This window comes from Canis lupus, chromosome 26, assembly GCF_011100685.1.
Source record: "Canis lupus familiaris isolate Mischka breed German Shepherd chromosome 26, alternate assembly UU_Cfam_GSD_1.0, whole genome shotgun sequence".
Taxonomy (NCBI): domain Eukaryota; kingdom Metazoa; phylum Chordata; class Mammalia; order Carnivora; family Canidae; genus Canis; species Canis lupus.
The window spans coordinates 20,073,768-20,100,574 of record NC_049247.1 but is presented as its reverse complement, the minus strand read 5'-3'; the positions used below and the strand labels follow the sequence as shown (position 1 = coordinate 20,100,574).

Here is a 26,807-nt window from a genome sequence, read left to right as displayed (position 1 = left end):
CCACTAAGGAGGAAGAGGAGGAGGAGGAGGAAGAGGCAGGTAGCATGATCTACCCCCTGGCTGCTATGGGGAGGATAGGCTTTGGTGGACAGGGCTGGAAACAGGGCAGCCAGTGAGGACACACCATGATGTGTGCAAAGAAGAGAAGGTCTGGGCAGGCAAGAGCAGGTGGGCCGTCAGGGGAGGTGACGTCAGCGCTCTCTGACAGTGGAAAGGAGGCATCACACAGGGCCCCGCTGCCAGGCCAAGCTGCTCGGCCTGGGGCCAAGAGACAAGCGAGAGCCACTCTTGGTGACTGAACAGCACAGCACCAAATACGAGGACAGCACTTCCCATCTGCTGAGCTCCTCCTCGGGCTGAGGGTTTTGGCAGCATGATGCCCTGGTCCTCAGAGCCTCCCCAGAGAGAGGAGGCTCTGTTTGTGTCTCCACTTTATAGGCGAAATGATGCATGATTAAGAAATGCTCTTCTTTTCCCCAAGCTGAGCAAGCAGAGAGGGGAATAATTTGTCCCCGGGCAGAGACGGACATGGCTATCGATGTGATTCTTACCTCCTTCTGGGTTAGGGATAGGATTATCTTGGCCCTGATGATTTGGGCATTAATGGTTGCACCTGCTACTGTTGTTTGGGGACTATTTCCAGGGCACTGTGCTTTCTCCGTCTTGCTTCATAAAAGCCCCACAAGACCTCTTAGGAGCAGGGCACCACCGTTAGGACCAGTTGATATATGAGGACACCGGGGCTAGCAGAGGGGAAAGGACTTGCCCATGGTCACACAGCCAGTCAGTGGAGAAGCCTGGCTGGTCCAACTCCAGAGTCCAACCTCTTAACTGCTGGTCTCCACTGTCCCTCATGGAAAACCACCCTCTGGAAGGTCTGGACCACATGGGGAGGATGGGTTGAAATAAAAAAGAAAGCCCTGTTGCAGAGTGAATGGTTAGCTCAGCAGCAGTGCCATGAGGTGCTGGAGACCAGGTCTGGGGGCTCTAGAATATGGGCAATCAGAGACAATGGACAGAACTCGGAAGTTGAATCAATGTGGTGGCACCAAGGAAACACACATCATCCCCGGAGCCTCTTGGAGATAAACAAGTTCATCCCCGAGGGACAAGAGAAGAAACCAAAGCTTACTCGCACTTGCTAAGTGCCAAGTCCCACCAGTGTGGGGGCCAGAGCTTGGGCACAGAACCAGAGCTGGGGGATCGGCCTCTCTCAGCTGGTCACTTAACCTCGTGTCTCAGTATCCTCGCCTGTAAAATGGGGAGAGTCACACCATAGGGTCTATGTGAACCCTCGTAGTGAGTGAGTGAAATCAGGGCAGCACCTGCTACTGAGAAAACCCTAGAAAAGTAATGGTGGTTGTTACTGCTATTTGTCCCTTTCTTTCCCTGATCAGCCTAAGAAATAGGGGATTTCAACCCCACTTTAGGGGTCAAGAGAATGAAAGAAATGGCAGCTGAATGAGCCGTCAAGTTCCCCTCACTGGGATGAGGCAGGGCCTGGGCTCCCAACGTTTCAGGAACAGTATCAGGCTTCCTGGCAGACTGGGTGGGAAGAGAGAGGGTACCAACCCTGGAGGCGCCCAAGCCAGTAGGATCAGAATGAGCAAGACCAGAAACAGCCTCCCTCGCCCAGCCCGAGTTCTCCGCTGGGCAGGCTCCAGGCTGCTGCCGACAAGCCATCTAAATGCTGAGCTTTAAAAATTTCAATTTATTATACTTTAGGGAGCGGGAAGAAATACAGGGCCATCTCAGGCTGATTTTCCATTATGGATGACCCGCTGTAAGAATAACTCACCGGCATGTTATTTCCATATGGGGGCTGTTTGAGTGACATTTTTATGAAGTCGGGTGGCAAGTCATGTTGGGGCTGAGATCAGACCCTTCAGGGCAGTGACACTGCCCACCGCCTCTTTGCAAACGCCTTCCCTTCCCGGGAGGTGCTCCAGGAGGGGCAGTCAAGAGAGCAGAAAGGAACTGGGCCACTGGGCAGGACTCCCTTTGGGAAGGGCTATTGGGGTCCACCCTCCGGTCCTCGCAGCCAGTGTGGCAAAGAGGATCCCAGGGGGAGCAGATCTCACATCTTTTGGCTCGAAGTTCACCATCCACGTGCACGGATGAGCCCTTGAGGGTTCCCTGTCAGACCTCCAAGATACAAGTTGGGGAGTGTTAGGAGAATGAAGTCCCTGGTGATTTCCATCCATTTCCAGACCTGGCATGGTGCTGAAGATAGAGAGGTCAAGTGACTTCCTGAAGGTCTCACAAGTACAAGGGCGGCAGGCCTGGGATATGACTCCAACTCTAAGCCATTACACTGCATTCCCTCTATAACAGTAGCACTCACGACAGATGCTTAATGGGGAAATTTTGTGATGTGTCTGCACAACATCCACTCTCCCTTCTTTGGATAGGAGCACCCCATCTTCTCTGCAAAAAAAAAAAGTGCATCCTCCAAATGTCCATGTGCTTTTGATGGAGCTGACCCCCTCCCCAGAGCTATCAAGTTCTAAGAAGGGAATGCAACTCAGCCTAGCCAATCAGAGCATCACTTCCTGTTGGCCAGAGGGCTTAGTTGTGGGATAATAGCACGGCTGACACCAGGATTTTTGCTGGGACTGTGGAAGCGAAGTTCTTTTTTTGTGATGCAGAATGTAAGCTTGGAGTGTTTGGTGGCCCTCTTCCTAGCAAGAAAGAAAATACTTCCTAGAATAGAAGGTGACATTGAAGGTGCAAAGGCAAGAAACACATTCTTGATGATGTGGTTGGAGCACCTAGATCCAGGCAAGCCTGAAGGCAGCTTTCGCCTCAGAACTTTTCAGATATTTTGGCCAATAACTTCACTTGTCCTGCTTGAGCCAATTGGAGCTGTGTGGCTGGGCACCAGATACAGATGAGTGAACAGGTTAGAGGAGAAGTACGTGCACAGTGTCAGCCACAGAGTAAACCCATGAAACCACTGGTGATAGTGTTCATTGATCCTATCCTGCCAAAAATATTGGATCAAAGTAGCTCTGTCCAAAACCCTGTGATAGAATAGCGATCATTCATTCTTTATCTATGCTGTGTATGGATCCCTCCCTATAAGGGGATAAGTATTGCCCCTTCCAGATCGCTCAGTGGGGAAATGAGGAGGGAATGCGAGTTCTCCCACATTGACTATATGAGGCACCATTGGGGCCACTTGGTGTTCATTATCACTATGGCCCACAGCAGCCCTGCACAGCGGGAATCGGCCCACACCCTGTTACAAAGGAGGAAAGTGTACCCCCAGCAGGGGAAGGGACTTGCACAGGGTCAGATTCAAGTCAATGGGACTCTGAGCCTAAGCTCTCCCTGGGCCACCACCCAGCCTACTCTGCACACAAGTCTTTCCCTCCTGTTGAGTTCATCCTCTGCGTTCTCTCTGCAACATCCCCCCCCCCCCTCCTTTCATTCCCCAGGAGGGCAATTGAGATTCCCATCACATATACATCAACTACAACCCGATGAATAGCATTACTTTCCTATGCAAAGCCATCTGCCTGCTTTAAATACCTGGCGAAAATGTTTGCTTTGGACTTATTAAGCTACTAGATGAGTGGGCTAGGCATATGGAATGAGGCAGGGAGAGGGGGAAATGCTGATATTTCAGTGGAGCAGTTAGAACCTGGATTTCTGGGTTCGGCTGAACAACCCGGAGGATTTAAGGATCCTGTATTGCAAATGCCACGGGGAAGCGTTCTAAGAAACGGTGTCATTGGCGGGCTAATCTCAACACATTCCAGGCCTTGACATCCTATCAGAGCACTCAGAAGAATTAACCTTCAGTAGGAAGGCTTTCCCTGAAGGGAATTACCAGCATCTCAAACTACAGACGGCCTTGATATCGAACAAATTTATTAAATGCAAACATATTAAAAATGTCAGGCCAGGTCCACCAATGGTCTATCTGGCTCAGAAATCTGATGACAGTGGCCCCAAGGGGAAATTCCTAAGACCATCTGGCAGTTACTCTCTGTGTCCTTGATCAAACCATTTGAGCATATATTAGACAGTCCATCATTTTCCTTACATTGTGCTAGAGGATCATTATTTATTGATGCATTGAAATGCTTTCTGAGTATTTACCATTTCCATCTTCTTCAGAGTAAAAATAATCATTATTAGTAGTGGCATTTTCATAACTACTCTCTGAATGCTTACCACGAATTTGTTATTTGCAAAATGTAACAACTCTGTGCAGTAGGTACTTTCATCACCATTTTATAGATGAAGAAATTGAGGCTCAGAGAGGTTAGTTAACTTGTCAAGATCACATAGCTTCTAAGGGGTGAATGGGGCTAGGACCTGGACTGAATTTTAAGCCCACAGCTTTCTCTTGTAAGAGCCCTGTGGCTTGTGCCTCCCAGCTGCTGGGTATAAAAAAAAAAACAACAACCTTCTTTTACTTGTTTTTTTTTTTTTTTAAAGATTTTATTTATTTATTTATTCATGAGAGACACAGAGAGAGAGAGAGAGAGAGAGGCAGAGACACAGGCAGAGGGAGAAGCAGGCTCCATGCAGGGAACCCCATGTGGGACTCGATCCCGGATCTCCAAGGATCACACCCCGGGCTGCAAGCGGCACTAAACCACTGCGCCACCCAGGCTGCCCCCTTTTACTTGTTTTAAGTCTATTTCTTTGAGGGTTTAAGGGTCCTTCTTCAGTGACAGAGGACAACTACATTTCGTAATGCACCTAATTGTCTAATTGCTAGACTGTACACCTGAAACTATTATATGGATGTATATACTAACATAATATACTAATATTGTATGTCCACTATACTTCAATAAAAATAATATATTTTTTAAAAGAGTCCTTCCTAATTTTGTGTCATAGGCTCTCAGGACTGCTTAGGTACTACATGATTGAATAGGCTTCAAGACTTTCCTTCCTGACTTCACCTCTGGTGGCAGTGGATTTGGAATATACTGGTGTTCTCCAAAGAGAGAAAGAAAAAGAAAAAAGAAGAAGAAGAAGAAGAAGAAGAAGAAGAAGAAGAAGAAGAAGAAAGAAGAAAAAGAAACCTTGGACAGGCAGGATAAAATACACATAAAACACACTCTCTGCTTCTGTCCTATCACACCCCCATTTATATCATATTTCCAACACCCACTGCTCCAGCACCCTATTGCTCCCCTAAATAGTGCAGTATCTGAGTGCTTCCCTGTCTGTCTTCTCACTAGACAGTGGGTGCCTAGAGGCCACCTGAGTCTTGCTGCCCTCTGGGTCCCCACATGGTAGGGGTCCCCCACACACACTCACAGAAGGAGCCAGGGGAAGGAGTCAGTTCAGTGCATTCCTAACCTGTCCTGGGCAGCAGGGTCACCTGAGTCTGTAGCCCATACTGCCTGAGCTAGCCCCGAACACCCCCTTGGGAAGCCATCCCAAGCTCCTCCTGAGCACGAGTCTCTGACCCAGACACTGGCCAATGTCCACACAGCCAGTTCCCCAGGGGCAGGCCGTGTGGACAAGACCCTCTCCTGCAGGAGGAAATGACCTGGCTAGGGAGAGTGACCACAGGCTTGTTCAGCAAACCTGGATCTCAAGTCCAGCCTGAGCCCCCAGTAGGGAGGTAAGCTTCCTGCTGTCCTGTGCCACCATACTCACCGGAATATGTGGCTAACCAGAACACTCCCTGCCTGGCCAAGTGATTTTAAATTTGGATTCCAAGGTATCTGATGAAGACTGACCAGTTGGGTTGTTCATAAAATGGCACAGTCAGAATATTGCAATGTATATTATCTACTATCTCCAAAGCGGGAGAAAGTATTTGCAAGGTACATAACTAGCAAAGAGCTTACATCCAGAATATCCTACAAATCACCTAAGAAAAATAGCCAACGGTTTGAAAATGAACATACGGCTTCAATGGGCAGAAGTAGCTAACCAAATGGTCCATCTACTTTTTTTTTAAGGATTTCATTTATTCATGAGAGACACACAGAGAGAGAGAGAGAGGCAGAGACATCAGCAGAGGGAGAAGCAGGAATCCCCACAGGGAAGGAGCCTGATGCGGGACTCTATCCCAGGACCCTAAGATCATGACTCAAGCTAAAGGCAGATGCTCAACCACTAAGCCACCCAGGTGCCCCGGGCATCTACTTTAAAAAGGTGACTTGGTTCATTCCTAGTCAGGGAAATGCAAAACAGGACCACAAGACACCTCCCCCCTCAGGATGGCTAAGATGTGAATAACTAACAAAACCAGGTGCTGAGCAGGATGGGAGCCTGGAGTAAACTATGTTTACAAGATACTTGACAGAACCATTTGGCTACATCTACCACAGTTAAGGAAACAGGTGTACTGTGATCCAGAAGTACTACACTTCTAGGTCTACACCCAACAGAGATGCATACACTGCACCTCCTTCCCAGATAAAATAACATGGGAACAAATGTTCCCAGTCGCCGTGTACCTAACCACCAAAATCTAGATGCAACCTATGTGTCTACCAACAGCAAAATGGCTAGCTCATGATATAGTCTCAGAAATAGCAAGGAGAATGAACCAACTACTACATACGATAATATCAGTAAGTCTTGTCTGCATACATGGAGAGAAAAAAATAAAAGCAAGAACACGTAGATGGTAAGAATTCATTCAAGGAGCAACATGAGCAGATAATTGAGAAAAGGTGCTCAAGCTAACATCTGGTTCATCACCTTCTCCCCTAAACCTGTGGGCACCTGCCTTGATCTTCCACACAATTACTCCACGTTGGCAATGTTGGCCCTACGACAGGAAGCTCCCCTCACCCCATTTGCCCGAGACTTCCCTGGTTTGAGAATCAGAGATCCCTCGTCCAGAGAACATCCCTCAGGCCTGCCCAGAATCCAAAGGCTCTGGAATTACAGAGATGGAGACTCAAATTCCAGTTCCTCCAAATGGAAGAGCAAACACAACTGGCCTGAACCCTCCCCAAAAGCCAGCATCATAAAACAAAGAGGAAAGACAGACTGAGGATCTTTGGCATCATGAACACTGAATGCAAGCACTTCTGCATTCTGGGTTGGATCCCTCCTGAACATGGAGAAAAATCTCTACGAAGAACGTTAACGGGGTGATAGGCAAAATCTGTGTCATGGAAAGATAAGATCGAGGGGTTGGCAAACTTTTTCAAGGATCAGAGAGTAAATATGTTTGGCTTTGCAGGCCAGGGAAGAAACGGAAGGAGATACATATAGGTAGGTACTGTACTTACCTAACCACATTAAAATGTAGCCTCTTGGGGTGCCTGGGTGGCCTAGTCAGTTAAGCATTTTCCTTGGGTTCAGGTTGTGGCTTTGGGGTCCCCGGGATGGAGCCCTGCCATCTGCCTTCCTGTTCAGTGGGAGGTCTGCTTCTCCCTCTGCCCCTCCCCCCGGCTCATGCTCTCTCTTGAATAAATAAATAAAATCCTTAAGAAAGATAAGACATAGCCATTTAAAAACATGAAAACCATGCTTAGCTCTCAGGCTGTGATAAAAAACAAAAACAGACCACCACAACAAGAAACAGGCAATTGGATTTGAGCCGGATTTGGCCCGTGGGCCATAGTTCATTGACCCCCGGATCAGAAAACAACATATTATCAATGTGAAGTTTCCCTCTTTTGATTAGAGCAAAAGGTCATCATGTTTGTGACTCTTTCCCCAATAACTCGGGAAACAGTTATCTGGAGAGAGAATGATAAAGCAAAAGTAGTAAAAATGTTACAAATTGATGAATCTAAGGGAAGGATAAACAGGGATCATCTCTGCTATTCTTGCCACTTTGAGATTCTTTCAAAATATGTTATTTAAAAAAAATACAGTTCCTCCCGAATTCTGTACTTTGGACAAGTGTCCTAATGCTGAGCTTCCTCCAGCATAAAAGGAGCATAATACAGGGACGCCTGGGTGGCTCAGTGGTTGAGCATCTGCCTTTGGCTCAGGTTGTGATCCCGGGCTCCTGGGATCGAGTCCCACATCAGGTCCCTGCATGGAGCCTGCTTCTCCCTCTGCCTGTGTCTCTGCCTCTCTCTGTGTCTCTCATGGACAAATAAAAATAAATAAAATCTTAAAAAAAAAGCGGGGGGGAGGGGAGCATAATACTGGCTGCTTTCCAGGGGGAGTCAGGGCCCATTCCGCGAGTTCTTACTCATCCGCAGAACACCTGCTGCCTGCAGATCCACCTCTACACTCTGGCCCCAAACAGAAACAGGCGTGCTCACATGGTGTTCACTGCATTCACATAGGTTCAGGGGCTCAGATTAAGTCATGGCATCTAAGTGCCTGGCCCCATGCCTGGTGGCCACTTGCCATCAACATAATCATTGTTAAGATGGCTATGATTACCCTGATGGCTGGCTGGCTGCTCTGGGGGCCCAGCCCTCCACAGTGCTCGAGGGGGACAGGTCCTTTTGGGGAGATGTATAGATATCACTCTCTGCCTATGATGAAACCAGCCTTCCCCCACTTCATTTATAATAGCATCGGAAGTGTCAATATTTGTGGGGTGAACAGGCCTGCGATAACCATGTTCTCACCCAATTACAACTCGGTTTTTATCTCCTCTGACAGGAGGTTATGTTAATATTGAATCAATTCACTCCAACATCATCTTTAAAGAGGAAAAAAAAAAGTCTTTTCAAATAAAATACCCAGGCCACCTGTCCTGTGGTTCTTGGCCGAGGAGAAGCATTCCAAAGGTGCTCACTCACGCAAAAGACTCCCATCAGAGTCATCTTCCCAGGGCGTATTATTATTTTCAATGTCTCATGGAAGCATGGGTGACACGTGGTGACAAACGTCCTGACTAAAGGCACTGGGGAGGAGTCAAGGGCTATCAAGTCTTGGGCACACTGGTGGGGGGACCTCAGGCTGTTGCCCAACCCTGGCTGGGAGTTCATCATGTGGAAGATACCCCAGGCCCAGTGGGCCCTCCTGAAGGAACACTGAAATTGAGCCCGGATCCCACCCCCTTTCCTCCCATGGAAAGGTCCTACAGGGGTATTTGGGAGCTTTCCAAAGGGACTCGAGGGCCCAGAGGTGGCAGAGAGCCAAGAGGAGACACATTCATGGTCTTGGGGTAGCACATACTAAACTCCCAGGAGTTGAAGGCTGTGGGTTCAACTCTCACCTTCATCTCTTCATACCTCCATGACTTTGGAACAGTCTCCTGGTATTTTTACTTAGGTCCCTGCCTTTAAGGTGGTAGAAGGTAAACGGGGAACACAGGCAAGCAAAGGTAGTAATTGCGAGAGACCGATGTACTCTTCTAAATGTAAACCCAGGAGACAGTGAAGGTAGAGAGGTGGGCCCTCACCCAGCCTGTGGGAGTCAGAGACGGCTCTCAGAGATGATGCCCTAACCCCAGCTCAGGAGAGAACTAGATGTTCAGCAGGAGAAGAGGTTTCAGTGGGGAGAAGCAAGAAGACATAGCTTGGGCAAAGGTGGGAAGGTGGGACAGGTGTAAGGGACCCCAAGCTGTCCCTTAGCTGCCGGTCAGAAGTGTCAGGAGCACAGGAGCCAGACTGCACCCGTCAAGGTCGTGTCAAGGAACTTGCACCATACCGTATTCTGAGGGCAGTGGGAAGCCACTGAAGGCTCTTGAGCATAAAGAGCCAAGATTGCACATAAATTTTAAAATTCTCTCTCCAGGGGCGCCTGGGTGGCTCGGTCCATTGGGTGTCTAACTCTTAATGTTGGTTCAGATCATGATCTCGGGGTTTGTGGGATCGAGCCCCGCATCAGGCACCACACTGGGTGTGGAGCCTGCTTGGGACTGTCTGTCTCTCTATTCCTCTGCCCACCCCCCAAATTCTCTCTCCAAAGATCAGCTGGGAGTAAGATGGTTTGGACAAGGCCAGAGGCCAGAGACGTGAGAGAACCCCAAATGAGAGCTACGAGTGGTGGGTGACATGGGGGGAGGACAGGAGGGACAGACTTAAGAGCTGTTTAGGGGTACAATGATTGAGACTTGGTGACAGCTTTGTGCTCAGCAGCCCCCCGCATGATTTCAGTAAACACGAGAGCTGGTGAGGGGAACAAGGGTCTCCACTTGAAAAACGCAAAACCATATTTCCTTTGGGGAAGAAACAAAGGTCAAGGGCATGAATCCAACTAAGAAAAAACAAAACAAAAAAAGCAACCACCGCCCCGGAGAGGACATCCTCTTCGATGTTCTCGTCGGAGCCAGGTGCCAGCATCTGCTCCTCACAGATGTTATTTATACATGGCGATTATCTCAATTATATATCTTGGTTGTTGAGATTGCTTCTGTCTCCAGATTAGTTTGTTTCCAGTGGAAACATTCCATGGGAATTAATTAGTAATTGGCTCCTAAAGAACAGGTGTCAACAGGACAACCCCACACACTGCCTCGCCTACCTGTTCTACGAGGTCTTGTAAAATCGTGTACCCAGAAACCAGTCTATGAAGCCAGCAGGGAGCTCCTCATTTAAAAAATCATTGTCTTATTGGTTTATTGTTTTTGTTTTTTTGTCATATAGTTTTTAATCTAGAGAATTCACTCGAATCCATGGTCTCGTGTTCTTCTGACCAGCTCCATAACAGGGAATATCGTGCCCCTTTTTTCAGTGAGAAAAAGGAGGCCGAAAGGCAGGGTGGTTTGCTCAAAATCACACAGCTAATTAGGTAGCAGAGGCAGGATTGGGACCCAAGAAGGTTCTACGCTCCTTCGAGGGGTCTTCCTGATTTTATTACCAGAGTCTTAACCTTCAGGTGTTACCTGAGATATAGCCAAAGCTCCCGATGGAGGGAACTTGGGTGGAATGAGCCAAATAGTGATCTTGGGGTTCTAGATGGTGGGGCAATGGGTGAAGATGCCTGTCCTTAAGGCAGTTATTAGAGATTCTGGAAGATACTCTGTCTAAGGGACCTCTCCCATGCTGCTGGTTGAGCCTGGCACACGGCACATCAGTGCTTTGGCCAGGACCTGGAGTCCTGCCATTTCTTACAAGCACTTCTGATTACATCCATCTCCGCTCTGTAACTCTCCATGGCTCCTCATCACCAAACCAATCATGAGCCAACTCCAGTCTCAACTCCCAACATTCCCCTCTCTGCTCTCATCCCCCGCCACCTACACATGATACTCCAGCAACACCACTGTCAAGAGGAATAGTTCCCTGTCTCCACGTGCCTCCATCCCTTTATGCTCTGCTGCTCCCTCCCCTAGCCAGCAATCCATTTCCATAAAGAGACAGCTGAAGCCGCCAGCCCCCCTCCCACAGCTAAGCTAAGGGCATCCTCTTTTGCTAACCCCCCACCTCCCACCCCCTGCCTGCCTACCATTCCTCTGGTAAGGAGCTTATCCCTCTGCTTGGCAAGTGGCTGCTCCTTGCTCTGCCTCTTGCAGACTGGGAGTCCCTCAAGGGAAGGGGCTGTATGGTCTCCTCCTTATCCCGGCATCCTGGCCTCCGATCTGTCCCAGAGTGACTGAGTCAGTATCTGCTGAATGCAAGTAGTTCTTTAACAGGTATATTCCAACAATTTCCTCATCTGTGCCCTGAGAGAGGAAACCTTTCTCTGGATTGTCTGGCACCATAGTTAGCGAGCTGTAAGGGCTGCAGGATGTGTGTTCACTGTTTCCCAAGAGCCTCGCTGGCTTGACCTCATCAGCAACCCCTCCACACACTGGACCATCGAGTGAATGAAAACGTTCCACTTTGAGAAAAAGTCTTGGGGTGGTCACGTTGCATGTCCAAGGTCACAAGATTAGCAAGTGCCAGATCCAGTCCTCTTGACTCAAGTGTAATTAATTTCAAAACAGCCGAACAAAGATCTGTCACACTAATACAAATTGGCTGTCAGTTTTCTCGCCTGCAAAATGGACTCGTGGCCGCTGACCTTGAAAGGGAGTTTTGAGAGATAAATGAGGCCCATGACTCCCACGTGCTGGTCCTCAGACCAGCATCCGAATCCTCCGATAAGGATGGTTTAAAATGGAGGATATCAGGTGCCAACCCAGACTTCATGAAGAAAAACAAAGAAAAGATTATTGGAGGTGGGAACTGGAATCTGTGATTTTAAAATTTGCTTAAGTAATCTGATGTACAGCAAGTTTGGGGATCCCAAGATACCAAGGAAAAGCCTGGTACATAGTAGGTGCTTGACAAATGTTAACAGGACCCATATTATACCAACTAAGTTGCAAAGAAGACTGAGCAAACAATGATACAAATAAGTGGAAAACATCCCACACCTCAATATGAGTATTAAGGGAAATAAATAAGGTTCTGAAATAGGGACTTGCAAGGGGTCTCATGTAACTTGGGTGGTCAGGTAAATTCTCACCCCGGGAGAAGGAGAAGCAGGTGGGGACCCGAACATGTAGAACCCGGGAGGTCTGGATTTTATTTCAAGGGTCATGCAAAGCCATTGGGAGGTTTTGAGCAGAGAGTAACATAATCTGATTCACAGTTTAGAGGATTGCTCCTCTGTGCCGAGAATGGATGCAGAGGGGACAACAATGCCGTTAGGAGGCAATGGACCCTTCCAGTCTGGACAAAATGATATCTGGGATAAGTGTCGATGGAGCTGGCTAGTAGGGACAAACTTGGGGCTGGTTTGAAGGTTATGGGACTTGTAGATGTTCTGGTGGCAGCAGTAATTGCAGTATTTAGCTAATCCTTAACGTAACTGCAGGAGGTGGGTATTTCTGTTTGACTCATTTAACTAATAAAGAAACCATCTCTGAGAGGTCGAGTAACTTATCCAAGGGCACACAGCAATGCATGTCTGAAAGCTGTGGATGCCAACATTCTTTGCCATCACATCAGACTTAAGTTTCACGAGGAAGGGTACCTGTCTAACCATTGTACACCTAGACGGAGCGTATCACCTGACACACAGTAGGTGCTGCATAAATCAGGAAGGAAGGAAGGAAGGAAGGAAGGAAGGAGGGAAGGAAGGAAGGAAGGAAGAGAGGGAGGAAGGAAGAAAAGGAGGAAGGAAGTTGCCCAGGGCCAGACCCAGCACTCCCGGCCCAGTCAACAACAAAGTTAGCTCCCTCTCTGTTCCCCCTCCCATCTGCTCGCCCTGCCTCTGTCCCTCTGAGCCTTCAGGTAAAGGACAAATACCTTCCCTGGGAGGGGAAACACAGTGATGCCCAATGTCATCACCACTCTATTTGATTAGCTCTGACACCAGCATCCGGGACACGTATGCTGGGAGCCAAAGCAACTGTAGCCTGACCCCTGGTCTACGCAATCCCATCCTTATAACGATTTCCATGACAACAGCAACAGAAAGCCAAGGCTGTGAATTCCCTTTGATAGGAGCCGGATGCAGAGAGGAGGAAGAAGGACTTTCAGAAGAATGAAGCTCTTTGATTCAGCTCGAGGCGCCTTCATTAAATACCACTATTTTTCAAGAACACACATTTTAACCCTGCAGAGGAAGGTTTCTCATGAATACTTAAAAAAGGAAGAAGAAGGAGGCACAAAACCATCCTGGTTCTTTTTCAAGAAGAATCACCTGTAGGGAGGGGGATGTTGGGTGGCTGTGGCTTTAGGAGTATTTGTGGGGAGGTGAAGAGCTCACGGCCCCCTGACAAAGAGGCTGCGTGAACCCGAGGCCTGGCCAAGTGCTCCACTATCTCAGCCCACATGAGGCAAGTCAAAAGGCCACCCATGTGGACAGCCAAACAGGCAGGCAAAAGAACCCCTAGATCCTACAATTAGAATCATGAGCTGGATATGAATCCCAGCCCTGCCACTCAGCTGCTATGCTGCCTTGGGCGTACCACTTTCCATCTCTCAACAGGATTTCCCCATCCGTGAGGTGGGCACAATATCACTTCCCCTGCCCCAGGGGTAGGAGAGAGGTATGAGGATTGAGTGAGGTAACACATTGAAGCCCAGGTGATTCTGGTTTTCTGACCTGGCCATGGAGAGAATAGAGTGACCAACTGTCCTGGTTTGTCTGGGGCTTGCCCAGGACAGGGGACTTTCAGCCCTAAAACCAGGACAATCAAGGACAAGCCGGGATGGTTGGTCACACTAGCCAAGCATGGTTGCTAAACAAAGGAACTGCTAAAAATCCTAGAATTTTTGAGAGAGTAGAGCCGTTCCATGTGGTCTCGTTTAACAGCATTGTGCCTGTGGGGTATTCTCTCCAAAAACCCACCAACCTGGTCCAATCATGAGAAAAGCATCGCAAAAACCCAGATTGGAGGGACACTTTACAGGATACCTGGCCAGTGCTCCTCAAAACTGTCAAGGTCGTGAAAAGCAAGGTAGGACTGGGAAACTGTCCCAGACCAGAGGAGAGACTGGGCCTGCACAAAAGAGAACAGAGAAACTAATGATATCTAAATTAAGCCTAAAAATTAGTTTAGAAAAAAAACTGTGGTTGGGGGCAGGGGGAGGTTCTCCTGTAGCTAATAATCTCTACGTGAAACCTTTCATTTTACAGATGGGAAACTGATGCAGGGACAGGACGTGTAGAAGGCTCTAGATCCAGTTTCTAAGACCTGGAGCTAGACTCTGCTGCCTCTCACTGCTTGCCTGGGAACCCGCTGACCCTCATGAGCTCCAGAAGGAAGAGAGAAGATTACTGGTTTTGGAGTCAGGGAATGTGGGTTCAAGGCCCAGCTTTGCCTTTAACTGGCTGTGTGACCTCAGGCTAATCTCTCACCCTCTCTGTACCCTGGTTTCCTCATTAGGTGAATGAGTCCATTGACATTTATTCAGTATTTATTACATGCGGTGGACTGGATGGGCAACATCAGACACAAATAAAGCATAGTCCTGCTATCAGGAAGTATATAGTTTTGCCTGAGACTCCAAAAAATACGGATAACCCATCTGAGCTTCTGGGGATGGCAGGGCTAAGGCCATGTGATAGGAGGCCAGAGAAGGAAGAAGAAAGGAGGGCAAGAGCCTGAGAAGGTGAGGTGGTGAAGGCAGCAAGAAATACCTTCCAGCTCCCCACACCTGGCTTCAGCACAAATGGTTTACCCACAGGACGTGTGGGTGCACGCATCAAAAGCATGGGCGCAACACCCCCAGTGGGGATCTGAGCATCCATGCCTCGTTCCAGCTCCCTGTGGGGTTGGGTAGCCAGTCCTGTGTCCCTGCTCTGGGACCTCTCTCCCCAAGCCCCCCACCACTCCACTGTGGGATCTGGCCCTCACATCTCTCAACACCTACCACCCCGGGCCATGCCGCCTGCACTTGGCACAGCCCAAGCCTGTCCCACCCCCCAAGGTCTCTGGCCTCTGCCTGGTCTCACTGCCCATCTGTCTCCAGTCCTTCTCTGAGGCTGCCAGGGAGGGTGGAGCCCTGAGTTCGAATCCCAGCTTGGACACTTTCTAGCTATGTGACTTTGGGTGGGTCTCGTCCCCTCTTTGCCACCTCCTTTGGGAACTGGAGATGATGTGCCATCCTGCATGGCATAATTGGTACATGGTGGGCACTCCGGCAGGTGACAGCCAAAGGTAACTCATTACCATTCTAATCGGCACTGTCGGTGGTGGTGGTTGTGCAAGCTTTGCTGTATTAGCACGATCACTGGTGGCTTCATCTCCAGCGACCACACACACATGCACACACCCACACGCACGTGCTGCACCCAGCCATTCTGCCTCAGGCCCCTATTCTGCCCATGTCCTTGAGGTGCATTCTATTTCAGCCCTGAAGAAGGGAACTGGGCTCATCAGTCATTTATAAACCCATCCTCCTCATCCTCCACCTCCATGTGACCTGCCCAGCCAGCCCCTCAGTGTCGCCCATCTTCATGCAGGTCTGGGAAAGTCAGAGGTCACTGCTGTGGCCACAGCCATACCTGGGACAGAGAGCCACTGTCCCTGGCTGGCTGCAGCATCCTCCCCAGCCTGGTCCTAAAGGGACACCACGACACCCACCTGGCTGTGCACTTTCTCCAGCTCCTCCTTGCTGACCGACGTCTTGCCATCCTCCATGCTCCCCAGAAGGAGCTGCACATCTGACAGCAGTGCATGAGTCCTTTTGAGGTCCCTCCGAAGACGCTTCTCCACATCAAAGTCTCGATGGCCAATCTGGAAGCCAAGGGAAGGCTCTGGTGAGCTAAGATGGTAGAGCAGTGGACAGACAGGTTCCAAGTTCTCTGGAAGCAGGCTTGCCTGGTCTCAGATCCTGCCTCTGCCTCTCACACTGTGGGACCTTGGACAAGACCTTTCTCCTCTCCCCGAGCCTCATCCTTCCACATCTGCAAAATGGGAACGGCACCAACCACACAGAGCTGTTATGGGAAGTAAGCAGCTGTTTAGCTGCAGGCCTGACTCATAATAAAGGCATGAGAATCTGAGCTGTGCTCCTTGCTGCTTTCACAGCCTGCAAGCATCAAAGTCACCGGCTCTCATCTTTTGCACCCAAGTCATCAATAAGGCCTCTCCCCACCTCATCAGTGCCTAGGGGTCAGGTGAGGCCCTCTGGTGACAGAAGTGAGGACAGCAGTTACCGGGGCTGAGACTAGCTAGGGCAAGAGAGCTAACTCCCCACTGGCTGTTAATGCTATTCCTATGGGTGCTCTGTCTCTGAGTTTATGAAAATTCATTGAGCTGTGCAGGTGGGGTACACCGTGCTTCCCCGCATGCATGTTACACCTCAGTAAATAGTTTTAAAATAGCTGTGCTGCTTTTGCTGGTCTAAATCGAGTTTTTTGTCCCTTGCGCTGGTCCCCTTTGCCAGGTTAAGGCACAAGGTCATTTTCTGCAAAGGGATGTTACCCAGAAGGGAGCACATTCCTTTCCCCAAAATCCTGAATGTCCTGCCCCTTCAAGTGGGCAGCTTTCCAGTGGCTCCTGCAGAAGCCACAACCTGGACTTGGTGTCAGGGGGGCGAAAACTCCCAGTGGCCGACAGTACAGGCTGAGATGAATGGAGGCAGGTGCAGGATTACCTGAGGCTGGACCCGAAACACTGACAGTCCGCTGTCTCCCCTAGAAATGGTGCTGATGGGGGGATCCCTGGGTGGCGCAGCGGTTTAGCGCCTGCCTTTGGCCCAGGGCGCAATCCTAGGAGACCCGGGATCGAGTCCCACGTCGGGCTCCCGGTGCATGGAGCCCGCTTCTCCCTCTGCCTGTGTCTCTGCCTCTCTCTCTCTCTCTCTCTCTGTGTGACTATCATAAATAAGTAAAAATTAAAAAAAAAAAAGAAAGAAATGGTGCTGATGGGAAAGACACTGAGTATCTCTGAAACTCGCAAAGAAACTAACAGCCCCCCTCTTTAGGAGACTGGCGGAAAGAATGAGGACCGATCAATCAGATGCGGAGTTTTCAAGAAAATGCAGTGGAGGTGTTTGTGGGACCCAAATTCTACACACCTGGATACCTTTGTCTCTACAGAACCATTTCCTGGGATGCTCACAATGCCCCCAGAATATTCTAGAAAGAAGGTAGGGGTTGGAACAGGGTGGCCCAGGTTTTAAACCCTGGGGCCATTTGCTGGCAGCGGGAAGTATGGCTGAATCACGCCACCGCTCTGAACCCGAGGCTCCTGGTCTATAAATATAAGGTAAAAAAAAATAAAAATAAAAACTCTATCCTCCATGTTGAGATAAGACAAGGATCAGGCATGATAATGGATCAGAAAGCACTTTGTATGCTGTCAAGCGCTTTACAAATATAAAGAATTATGAGTATTGTCTGATGACCTAGAATGCACTCCTCTAGATTTTGCATTACTATTTCTCTGCTCCCAGTTTTGGATTCTTTGAAACATGCGTTAGTTCTTCAAATCTAACCTTTTTGTTCTCAGATGTATTGCTTTGTTAAGTTTCAAATACTGGTCTAATATATATATATACACACATACATAAATGTATATGTTATATAATCTCACCTGCCGAGCTAAGATCAGAACCGGGCATGGTGCCAGGCCCTTCGTCACATGTTATTGCATTTAACTCCTGTGACCGTCTCTTAAAAATAGACATTATTATTATTTTTATTGCCTTTATAAAAGCAGAAATAGCTAACATTTATAGAGAGCTTCCTAAGTGTCAGACACTGTTCTAAACACTTTATGGGAGTTAACCTGTTTGGACCTCTTGGAGAATCTATGAGGTGTGTAGTTATTACAGTTCCCATTTTACAGAAGATGAAGCTGAAGCCTACAGGGGGAGAAGAAAGTGGCCCAAGATCACACAGGTAGTAAGTGGCAGAGTTAAGATAGAAATCCAGCTGTCCAGGGGTACGTGGGTGGCTCAGCGGTTGAGCGTCGGCCTTTAGCTCAGGGCATGAGCTCGGGGTCCTGGGATCAAATCCTGCTTCCCCCTCTGCCCATGTCTCTGCCTCTCTCTCTCTCTCTCTCTCTCTGTGTGTGTCTCTCATGAATAAATAAATAAATAATCTTTAAAGAAAGAAAGAAAGAAAAGAACAGAAAAGAAAAGAAGAAAAAGAAATCCAGCTGCCCTGATCAGAAAAAGGTAATTTCAGTGCAATGTATGATAACAGAGGTAGGTTTTGCTCCTTCGTCTAAGAGAAAGTATTGTGGAAGTACAGAGGAGTGTCAGCCAGCTACGGCTGAGATGGGATCAGAAAGAGGCCTAGGTAAGTGGGAGCCAGGTGAGGTGCAGGGAAGGGCATTCTAGGAAGAAGCCACACCATGAGCAAAGACAGAGAGCTGAGAAAGTCTCGTATATCTGGTTCCAGGTGATTAGCATGAGGGCATAAAACACGAGGTGGAGTAGGTCGTAGAGCAAGAGAAGTCACCTGGGGCTAGCTCACGTCTTGTAAGCGATGTGAGACTCATGTACCGTCTCGGGAAAATGGAGGTATAGCTGATGCAATTAGTAGAGTAAGGAATCTTCTCAAGGTTCTGGTGTGGCTCTGCAGGGAGGATTCTAACCCAGCATTAGAATGCAAGTCTCTAACCATTGCACTGTAGCGCTAGGGGAACCTGAATCCTGATTCACTAACTCGAGCCCAGGTTCTTCACCACGGTTGCATTCAAGCAGCATACTTGGCATCTTTCTTATTTTCTATCTGTTCTTGCTCTTTACACATCCCAGAGTATAAGGAGCATTCAGTCTCCTGCAGGGCAGGTTGGCATCAGGGGCATCCCCTGATGTTGGTGCTGACCACGGCTCAGAAGACCCTGAAAATGCTGTCACTCTGCCTCCTTTCCAGTGGGATGTTTGCAAATGAAACTTAAACAAAAATCTCAGACCACGTCACCCTCCCCTTCATAATGAATTGCAACAAGAGAGGAGAGCAAAAAAAGAGAGAGAGAGGGAGAGCTCATTAGGTTAATGGGAAATAAATGTCATTCTGCAAGTTCACATTCTGTAGCACAGAGATTCAAATTTGGATAAAGCTGGTGAATAATTAACCAATAAATCTAAATGATGTTTAGTGTTGTTGTGGGAAACTATATTCAAATCTCAACTGTTTCAACATTAATCACAAAGCCAAATTGCCTGGGGCAGTTGTTAAATGTCTGTTGAGCACTTAAAAAATATAAGCTGGAAATGCTGGTAGGGATAATCAGCCACTTTACAGATGGGGAAATTGAGGCTAGGCAAGAGAATGGGATAACATTCTGAAAAAATCAACATGGGCAACTAAAGGTTTCTTTTAATTAACTGGACCTTAATCATTTTTAAGCAGCATAGTGCTAGATTTTAAAAATACTGGCTTTCAAATAATACAGACTTCATTTCAAGTCTACTTAGGCCACTTACAAGCTATATGATCTTGAACAATTTGTTTTAGCTTTTGAGCCTCAATTCTATTATTTATAAGAAGGAACTAATAATAACAAACAAATAGAGTATGTTAGAAAAAATTACAATCAAATAGTTATCTACAAGGCGCCTGGTGGTTCAGTAGGTTAAGCATCCGACTCTTGGTTTTGGCTTAGGTTATGATCTCAGGGTTGTGGGATGGAGCCTGACATTGGGCTCTGTGCTCAGCTTGGAGTCTGAGATTCTCTTTCTCTCCCTCTGCTCCTCCCCCAGCTTGCTCTCTTTTAAATAAATAAATAAATAAATAAATAAATAAATAAATAAATAAATAAATAAAATCTTTAATATAAAAAAATTTCAAAAGCAAGAAAGGAATAAAAGAAGAAGCAAAGAAAGGAGACAATAAGACAGCAAATATTAAACACAAAATAAAAGAATAGAGGGACAGCTGGGTTGCTCAGTGGTTGAGCATCTGCCTTTGGTTCGGGGGTGGTCCCAGAGTCCCAGGATTTAGTCCCATATTGGGCTCCCCAAGAGGAGCCTGCTTCTCCCTCTGCCTATGTCTCTGCCTCTCTTATATGTCTCTCATGAATAAATAAAATCTTTTAAAAATAAGAGAATAGAAATAACTCCACATATATCAGTCATTCCAATAAATGTAAATGAATTAGAATCTCCTATAAAAAATTTGAGACTGAAATGCTGAATTAAACAAAACATACACACACACACACACACACACACACACTTGGAAGAATTGAACATGAAGGAATTTAAAAATGTCTTGCAGCCAAACTAACTAAAAGAAATCAAGCAAAATAAAATAAGGCAAAAATCATTCATGGAGAAAAGACAGACCACATAATAATCAAAGGAGCAATCTGCTAAGTAAATGAAACAATAATAAAATTCGGTGCACCCAAAAATATAATCTCAAAACATGGAGAAACATGGAGTTCCCTTGGAGAAACTATTGCTCATGTGCACAGTGAGATGTATATAAGAATAGGCACTGTAGTTTTGTGTCTTAGGACAGAAACAACTGAATATCCACCAGTGGAAGAATAGAATTACAAATAAAAATAGTACTGTGTAGCAGTTAAGATGAATGAATTAGAGCTACACGTATTATCATGGACTGGTCTCACAAACATGGTGAAAGCAATAAATTGCAGAATCATATTACTGTATGTGGTTAAAGTTTAAACACATATGCCAGGGAATTCCATACTCCAACCATAGGATGATAGTCTCCTCTGGGAGGCAAGGAAGAAGGAAGGGGGAAGGAGAGAGGAGGAGGAGCTTTAAGAATGGAAACCACAGGGGCTACCAACTGTTTCTGAAGTGTGTTTTCCTTAAAAATATCTGAATCTGAAACGGCAAAATTTTAATTTATGTGAACCCTGGGTGCTTGGTACATAAGCACTGATTCTATTATTCATTGTACTCTTTCATGTGTTTGGCAAACATCTTAATAAAACTTTAGAAAATTGCCAAATGCGATCATTTATTTAAGGGTTCCAGCTTAGTGACTAACACCAAATTAGCATTTTATTCATTTCTAGTCACCTTCCGTTTGCACAGAAAATGTTTCATTTCAGCAACATCTATAAAAAAAAACCCTTTCTTTACTGAATTACCTACTTTGTCTCCTTCAGTGGACCATGCTGAATAGAATGCCACCTTCTCCCAGTGATTTCTTGCTATCATTCTAGAGTCAAATATTGGGCTGGGCTCTCTTGCACTAATGCTAAAGAAAGAGTAACCCCAATGGCTCTGCACTCACTGGCCGGGTTGGCTTGGCTGAGACACTAGAAAATTCAGAGCAGGAAGATGATAAAGCTTTCCTGTCCATTCCTTCAGCTTCCAACCCTGACATTCAGTGCTATGGTGGTCCTGCCCCAGGACTCACTCGATCAATTAAAAAAAAATACAGGGGCTCCTGGGTAGCTCAGTTAGCTAAAGTGTCTGCCTTTGCCTCAGGTTGTGATCCCGGGGTCCTAGGATTGAACCCTACATGGGCTTCCTGTTCGGTGGGAAGCCTGCTTCTCCCTCTCCTGCTCCCTTGTGCCTATGCTGTTTCTCTTTCTCTCTCTCTGTCAAATAAATAAATAAAATCTTTTAAAAATGCACAATGAGCACCTATTTGTCTAAGGCCTGGCTGCCCTACATGACCGTTTGAAGAGGGGCCCACATTCCTTTGTGACCAGAAAGAGTAACTCTGGTGATTGACAGTGAGATCATTGCTAATTAAAAGACACTGAATGCCCATTAAGCAAAGACATTAAAATACACTCCTGTGATACTTGAAAAGAAATCACAGAAGCCACAGGCATCTCTCTCCGAAAGCCGGGCTTCATGCAGAGGCAGTACAGGCAGGGCAAGGAATATCTGGGAAATAGAGGAGTGATTCTCCCCAACTGGGAAATCAGGAGCTGGCGCTGTGCTCTGCTGCCCGCCTTATTTACAGCTGTGGATTTTTTTTTTCAAAGGGGTAGGTGGATTTTGTGCTCAAAGGACATTTGGTCATGTTTGCAGGTATTTCTGGTTGTTACAATGAAAGAGGGATGGTCTGCTGCTGGCATTTAGTAGATGGAGGCCTGGGATGCTGCTTGACATCCCACAGTGCATGGGACAGCATCCCTACAGCCAAGGATGGCATGGTTTGAAATGTCCACGGGGCCACAGTCGAGAACCTTGGTATACCACCATGGCAACCCCCCCCCACACACACATACAACAAGGCTCTGCCCTCCAGAAGCTCAGAGCCGGTTCATTAGTTCACCCAAAGCCATAAAGCCATGAAGACACAGAAGCAGCCCCAGCTAGGGCTTCTTCTTCTTCTTTTTTTTTTTTTAAGATTTTATTTATTTATTCATAGACACAGAGAGAGAAAGGCAGAGACACAGGCAGAGGGAGAAGCAGGCTCCATGCAGGGAGCCCGATGTGGGACTTGATCCCCGGTCTCCAAGATCACACCCCAGGCTGCAGGCGGCACCAAACTGCTGCACCACCGGGGCTGCTCCCCAGCTAGGGCTTCTTTTTCCTTTTCTTTTTCTTTCTTTTTTAATCCCAGGGTTTGGGATTAGGCCCTGAGCCATAGGCAGAGGCTCAACCACTGAACCACCCAGGTGTACCCCCCCCCCCACCTCCCCTAGCTAGGGTTTCAAGCTACATGTGCTTGACTCTGAGCCTGGTTGCTGCTAACAAAAGTCTTATTCTCACAAGGCCAGCTGCAAACACAGCGGCCATTCGCATTCATCCCCTTAAGCCAAGGGCTAGGCTGCCTATCCTCCCGCCCTGACAGCTGCTGAAGGCAAGGCGACCTTGTCTGTCCCTGCTGGCCAGGCCTCCTCTGTTTTTTCTCATGGCCCTTCCAAGAACCCTGCTGTGTGTGGACCCCCACCCCCCGCCAGAAGGTGTCCTTTGAAGACCCAGTGCATGTGGACAGGGCCAGAATTGATGGGCAAGAGGGCATTTGGGAGGAGCAAGTGGAGGCTAGCTGAAATGACCAGCTTCTGAGTTTTCCTGAAGACTTATTGAGCTGCCCTCCCCACCCCCCACCTTGAATCCATTTCTCTTAACAGGGCCTGGAGGCAGGGAATGTGTTCTCTGGAAGGTCTGCTGATGATTTCCTCTTACCTGATCACAGAGGGTTCCAATCAAGCCTTCCAAATCCTGCTTCTCATGGAGGACCATCTGCTTCTCCTCGTATTCTTGTTCCAGCTGCATTTCCAGCTGGCGGAGCTGCGGGCAGAAAGGGCAGATGCAAAAGTAGGATAAATGAGCTCCATCCGGACAAAGCCCACAAGGCAGGGAGACTGTCTGGAGGAGGGGGCGACTGGGAAGCTCGCAGTCCCTTAGCCCCGTCCCATGAAGGCCGCCCTAGCGATTAGGAGGAAGGCGTCTCTGTCGGAGAACTCAGGAGACTAAGAGCTTGGGAGCCCCACAATTATGAGGAGAGCTGGTCTGTGATGGCAAGCCCCCTGCCACTCACCATGAAGCCCTTGCCCCCAGTTCCCTACCCATTCCCTACCAACTGTTTCCTTCCTATGCCATGACCTTGCTTGAATATTGGCAAAATCTTGGCACTCTGACTTTTAAGGCTCTGGGCCACATTTACCCAACATGTTAAAATGCATCCACCTTCTTTCTCAAATAGACTGTGGATCCATTTTTTTTTGGGGGGGGGGGTTGCATTTGCAATTACTCAGTGTTGTAGACTACATGTTCAGGTCTCTCCAAAATTCCTATGTCAACCTTCTAAATCTCTCAGGTAGTATTATTTGAAGATGCAGCCTCTGGGAGAGAATGGGGTTCAGATAAGGCCAGGATGGTGGAGCCTCCACACTGGGGTCAGTGCCCTTATAAGAAGAGACAGCAGGGACCTCAAGAGGCCAGTTTGTCTGTAAGCCAGGAAGAAGGTCCCTCACCAGATGCCCAGTCTGCTGGCACCCTGATCCTGGACTTCACAAACAATCTCCAGAACTGCGAGAAGTAAATGTTTGTCATTTAAGCCCCCAATCTGTGATGATTCATTATAGCAGTCCAAACAGACTAAGACATTTAGGATCTGAGCAACTCATTTCATTTACATCTGGCTCTGATTTCTCTACTCACCCAGCAGAGGCAGGTGTTCTCCACTAACGTGAATACCCCACGACAACCGCTCTGCACACCCTCTTCCCCGCCAGCCTCTCTCCTATATGCTATCTTGCCCACCCTTCACCCTCCCTTTCCAAGCTGGATCAATGACCCTATTGCCCTGGTGGGCAAACTGAGTCCAAGAGAAGTTCTAAAGTACACACTCCTAAGTCAGTTGCCGCTAAAAGCAGTTACTGTTCCACCCTCTGGCCCCAGTTCTTCTGTCACCCTGGACAGCCATCAGCATTCCCACCCTGGTGGTTAAAGCAATTGATTTCCTGCCACGGCAAGAGACAGACGGAGCAGAGTGGGCACTAGATGTGAGGTCCAGGGGAGCATCTGTCATCAGGAGAAAAACACCTTTCTCTGACCTCATGCTCCCCCTTTATAAATCTGTCCACAGAAAAGCCTCAGGAGGGCCTGGGTCACATCTCCACCTCATCGGAGCCCTGGCTCAGGGCACTCATGATGCTTTGAGGCACTTCTACAATGCACCAGAAATTGTGCAACCTTCACGGGAGGGCACGAGGGCAGGGACTGGGGGCTTCCATCTCCTGACCCATGGAGGGCAAAAAGAAAGTACTGATTGATGGTCATTTATGGAGAAAGCAAGTCCATTTCAAAACTTTCTTTCAAGAGTGAGAGACACAAGGCCCTCTCCTCATATGTGCTTTTAGTGTGAAGACTGGCAAAGCTAAGATCCATTTTGAAAAATACACAAAAGAATAAAAAGTCTGTATCAAGCAAGCCAAAGTTTTCTGGAGGGTGATGGGTATGCAGGTGGAGGACTGAGGAAAGTCCATGCTGGAATGAGTGTGGGAATGACTGAGTTAAGAGGTTGTTGAATGCAAGACTTATCAGAGCCTTTGGCAAATTCCCTTATGGGAAGCTAAAGGGTAGAGCATTGCCCAATGCTGACTTCTGTCAATACTTCCCAAACATTTGCAAAAGAAAAAGAATTTAAGTCTACTGTTTTTGTTAAGAGACTGGGCTTTGGAGTGAGACACACCTAAGTTCAAGTCCCAGCTTGGCTACTTCCCGGCTGGGTAACTTTGGGCAACTCATTTCACCCCTTGAACTCTGGTTTCCTCATCTGTGAACCAGAACAACAAACTTTACAGAGTTCTTCAGAAGAGCAAAGATGCTGGTGGACATCAAGACCCAAGCCTGGTGCATGGCGCCCATTGGGTGTTCAAAGAATCCCATTCATTTCTCCCAGATATGTAAGAATGGAAAAGAAGCAGAAACTGGCCCCTCCATGCTAACTCCCGGTACTTTACAGTTTACAAGGCACTTCTCATTCTTTTATCTCACCTTCACAATAGCACAGGAAGGCAGAACATTTTCTATCCCTTCTTCTATTTCATGGGAGTCTCAGGAGGTTCTGAGACTTAACTCAGGGACACTCAGATTGGGATGAGTCCAAAATCATTGACTCTTTCTTTCCAATCCTGAGGAATTTGGGAAGGAATGCACTTGCTTCCTTAGAATGATCCATGTGAAGCCCCAGAGGGACTGAGCTTGAATGGGACCCCAAAAGGAATATTTGAAGAGCAGGACAGATGCAGTAGCATCAACCACTGGGGGTGAAGAATGGGTTCGGCTCTCAAACACCCCCCTGCAGTGAGGGCAGGGTACCAAGGAAGTCAGATCTGCCCGAGGATGTGCTCAGCTAGACTCCCATTTCCTGCCAAGGTTCTGACAATCACCAAGGCTCCCCTCAGTCCTGCCCAAGAGGATGCTCGGCTGTGAGCTCTGAAAGGCGCCAAGTTCCCACACCCTCCTTCTCTTGGATGGGTGAATCACACCTGGGAGCAAATGAACCACCCGGCTGGTTCCCTGGCTCCTCTGAAGGGCCGGCTGCATGGAAATCCACTAGTGCTTGTAAGTTTCCAACAAACAAGGATTGTTTGTACGTGTCCAACAAACAACGATTATATTACAAAACTGCGCAATATTTCCCCATCTGAGATCTCCTTGAGTCTTCACTGTGACCCTGCATGTAGCCATATTATCCTATTTTACAGATGACAACAGTAAGGCTAAATACTATCAAGGTTATGGGGTTTTTCCAACACCCCACACTTGGTAGTTGATGACTTTGGGACCTGACCCAAGCCCCCATTGACTTGACTCCAAGTAAAGCAGCAACATTGGCTTTCTTGTATGACTTATAAATTGACTGTGGGTGACCAGCACTGGATACAGAGAAAGATGTCAAAGAATAGCCTGGAGTTGAACAGTAGTTAAGGCTTAAAGTCACTTTCCCAAGATGGCACAGTTGTTAAGGTGGAAGGACAATGATCCAACACCCAGGCCCACAAGCCCTACAGCTCTAGAGGTCTCTGTGGACAGACCACTGAAGGAGCCAATAATGGGAATAAGCTTTGGGAAATGCTACCTGGCCCTTTTCTGGAGACCCAAATGCACACAAGACTATGAAGGACCTGGAGGGGGTCCCACAGTGAGAAAACCTATTCACTGAGC

At 47.7% G+C, this 26,807-nt stretch overlaps 1 protein-coding gene across 3 annotated transcripts in view; it reads right to left on the bottom strand.

The window, feature by feature from the left end:
* Nucleotides 1-26,807, bottom strand: part of MYO18B (myosin XVIIIB) — a 255,617-nt gene that overhangs the window by 81,354 nt on the left and 147,456 nt on the right. For all 3 annotated transcript variants that reach the window (XM_038575488.1, XM_038575489.1, XM_038575490.1), the window contains exons 33-34: nt 23,319-23,423; nt 15,875-16,027 (exon numbers count right to left, since the gene is read on the bottom strand). In XM_038575488.1, coding sequence (XP_038431416.1) covers nt 15,875-16,027; nt 23,319-23,423 — 258 coding nt within the window. The remainder of the gene's footprint in view (nt 1-15,874; nt 16,028-23,318; nt 23,424-26,807) is intronic.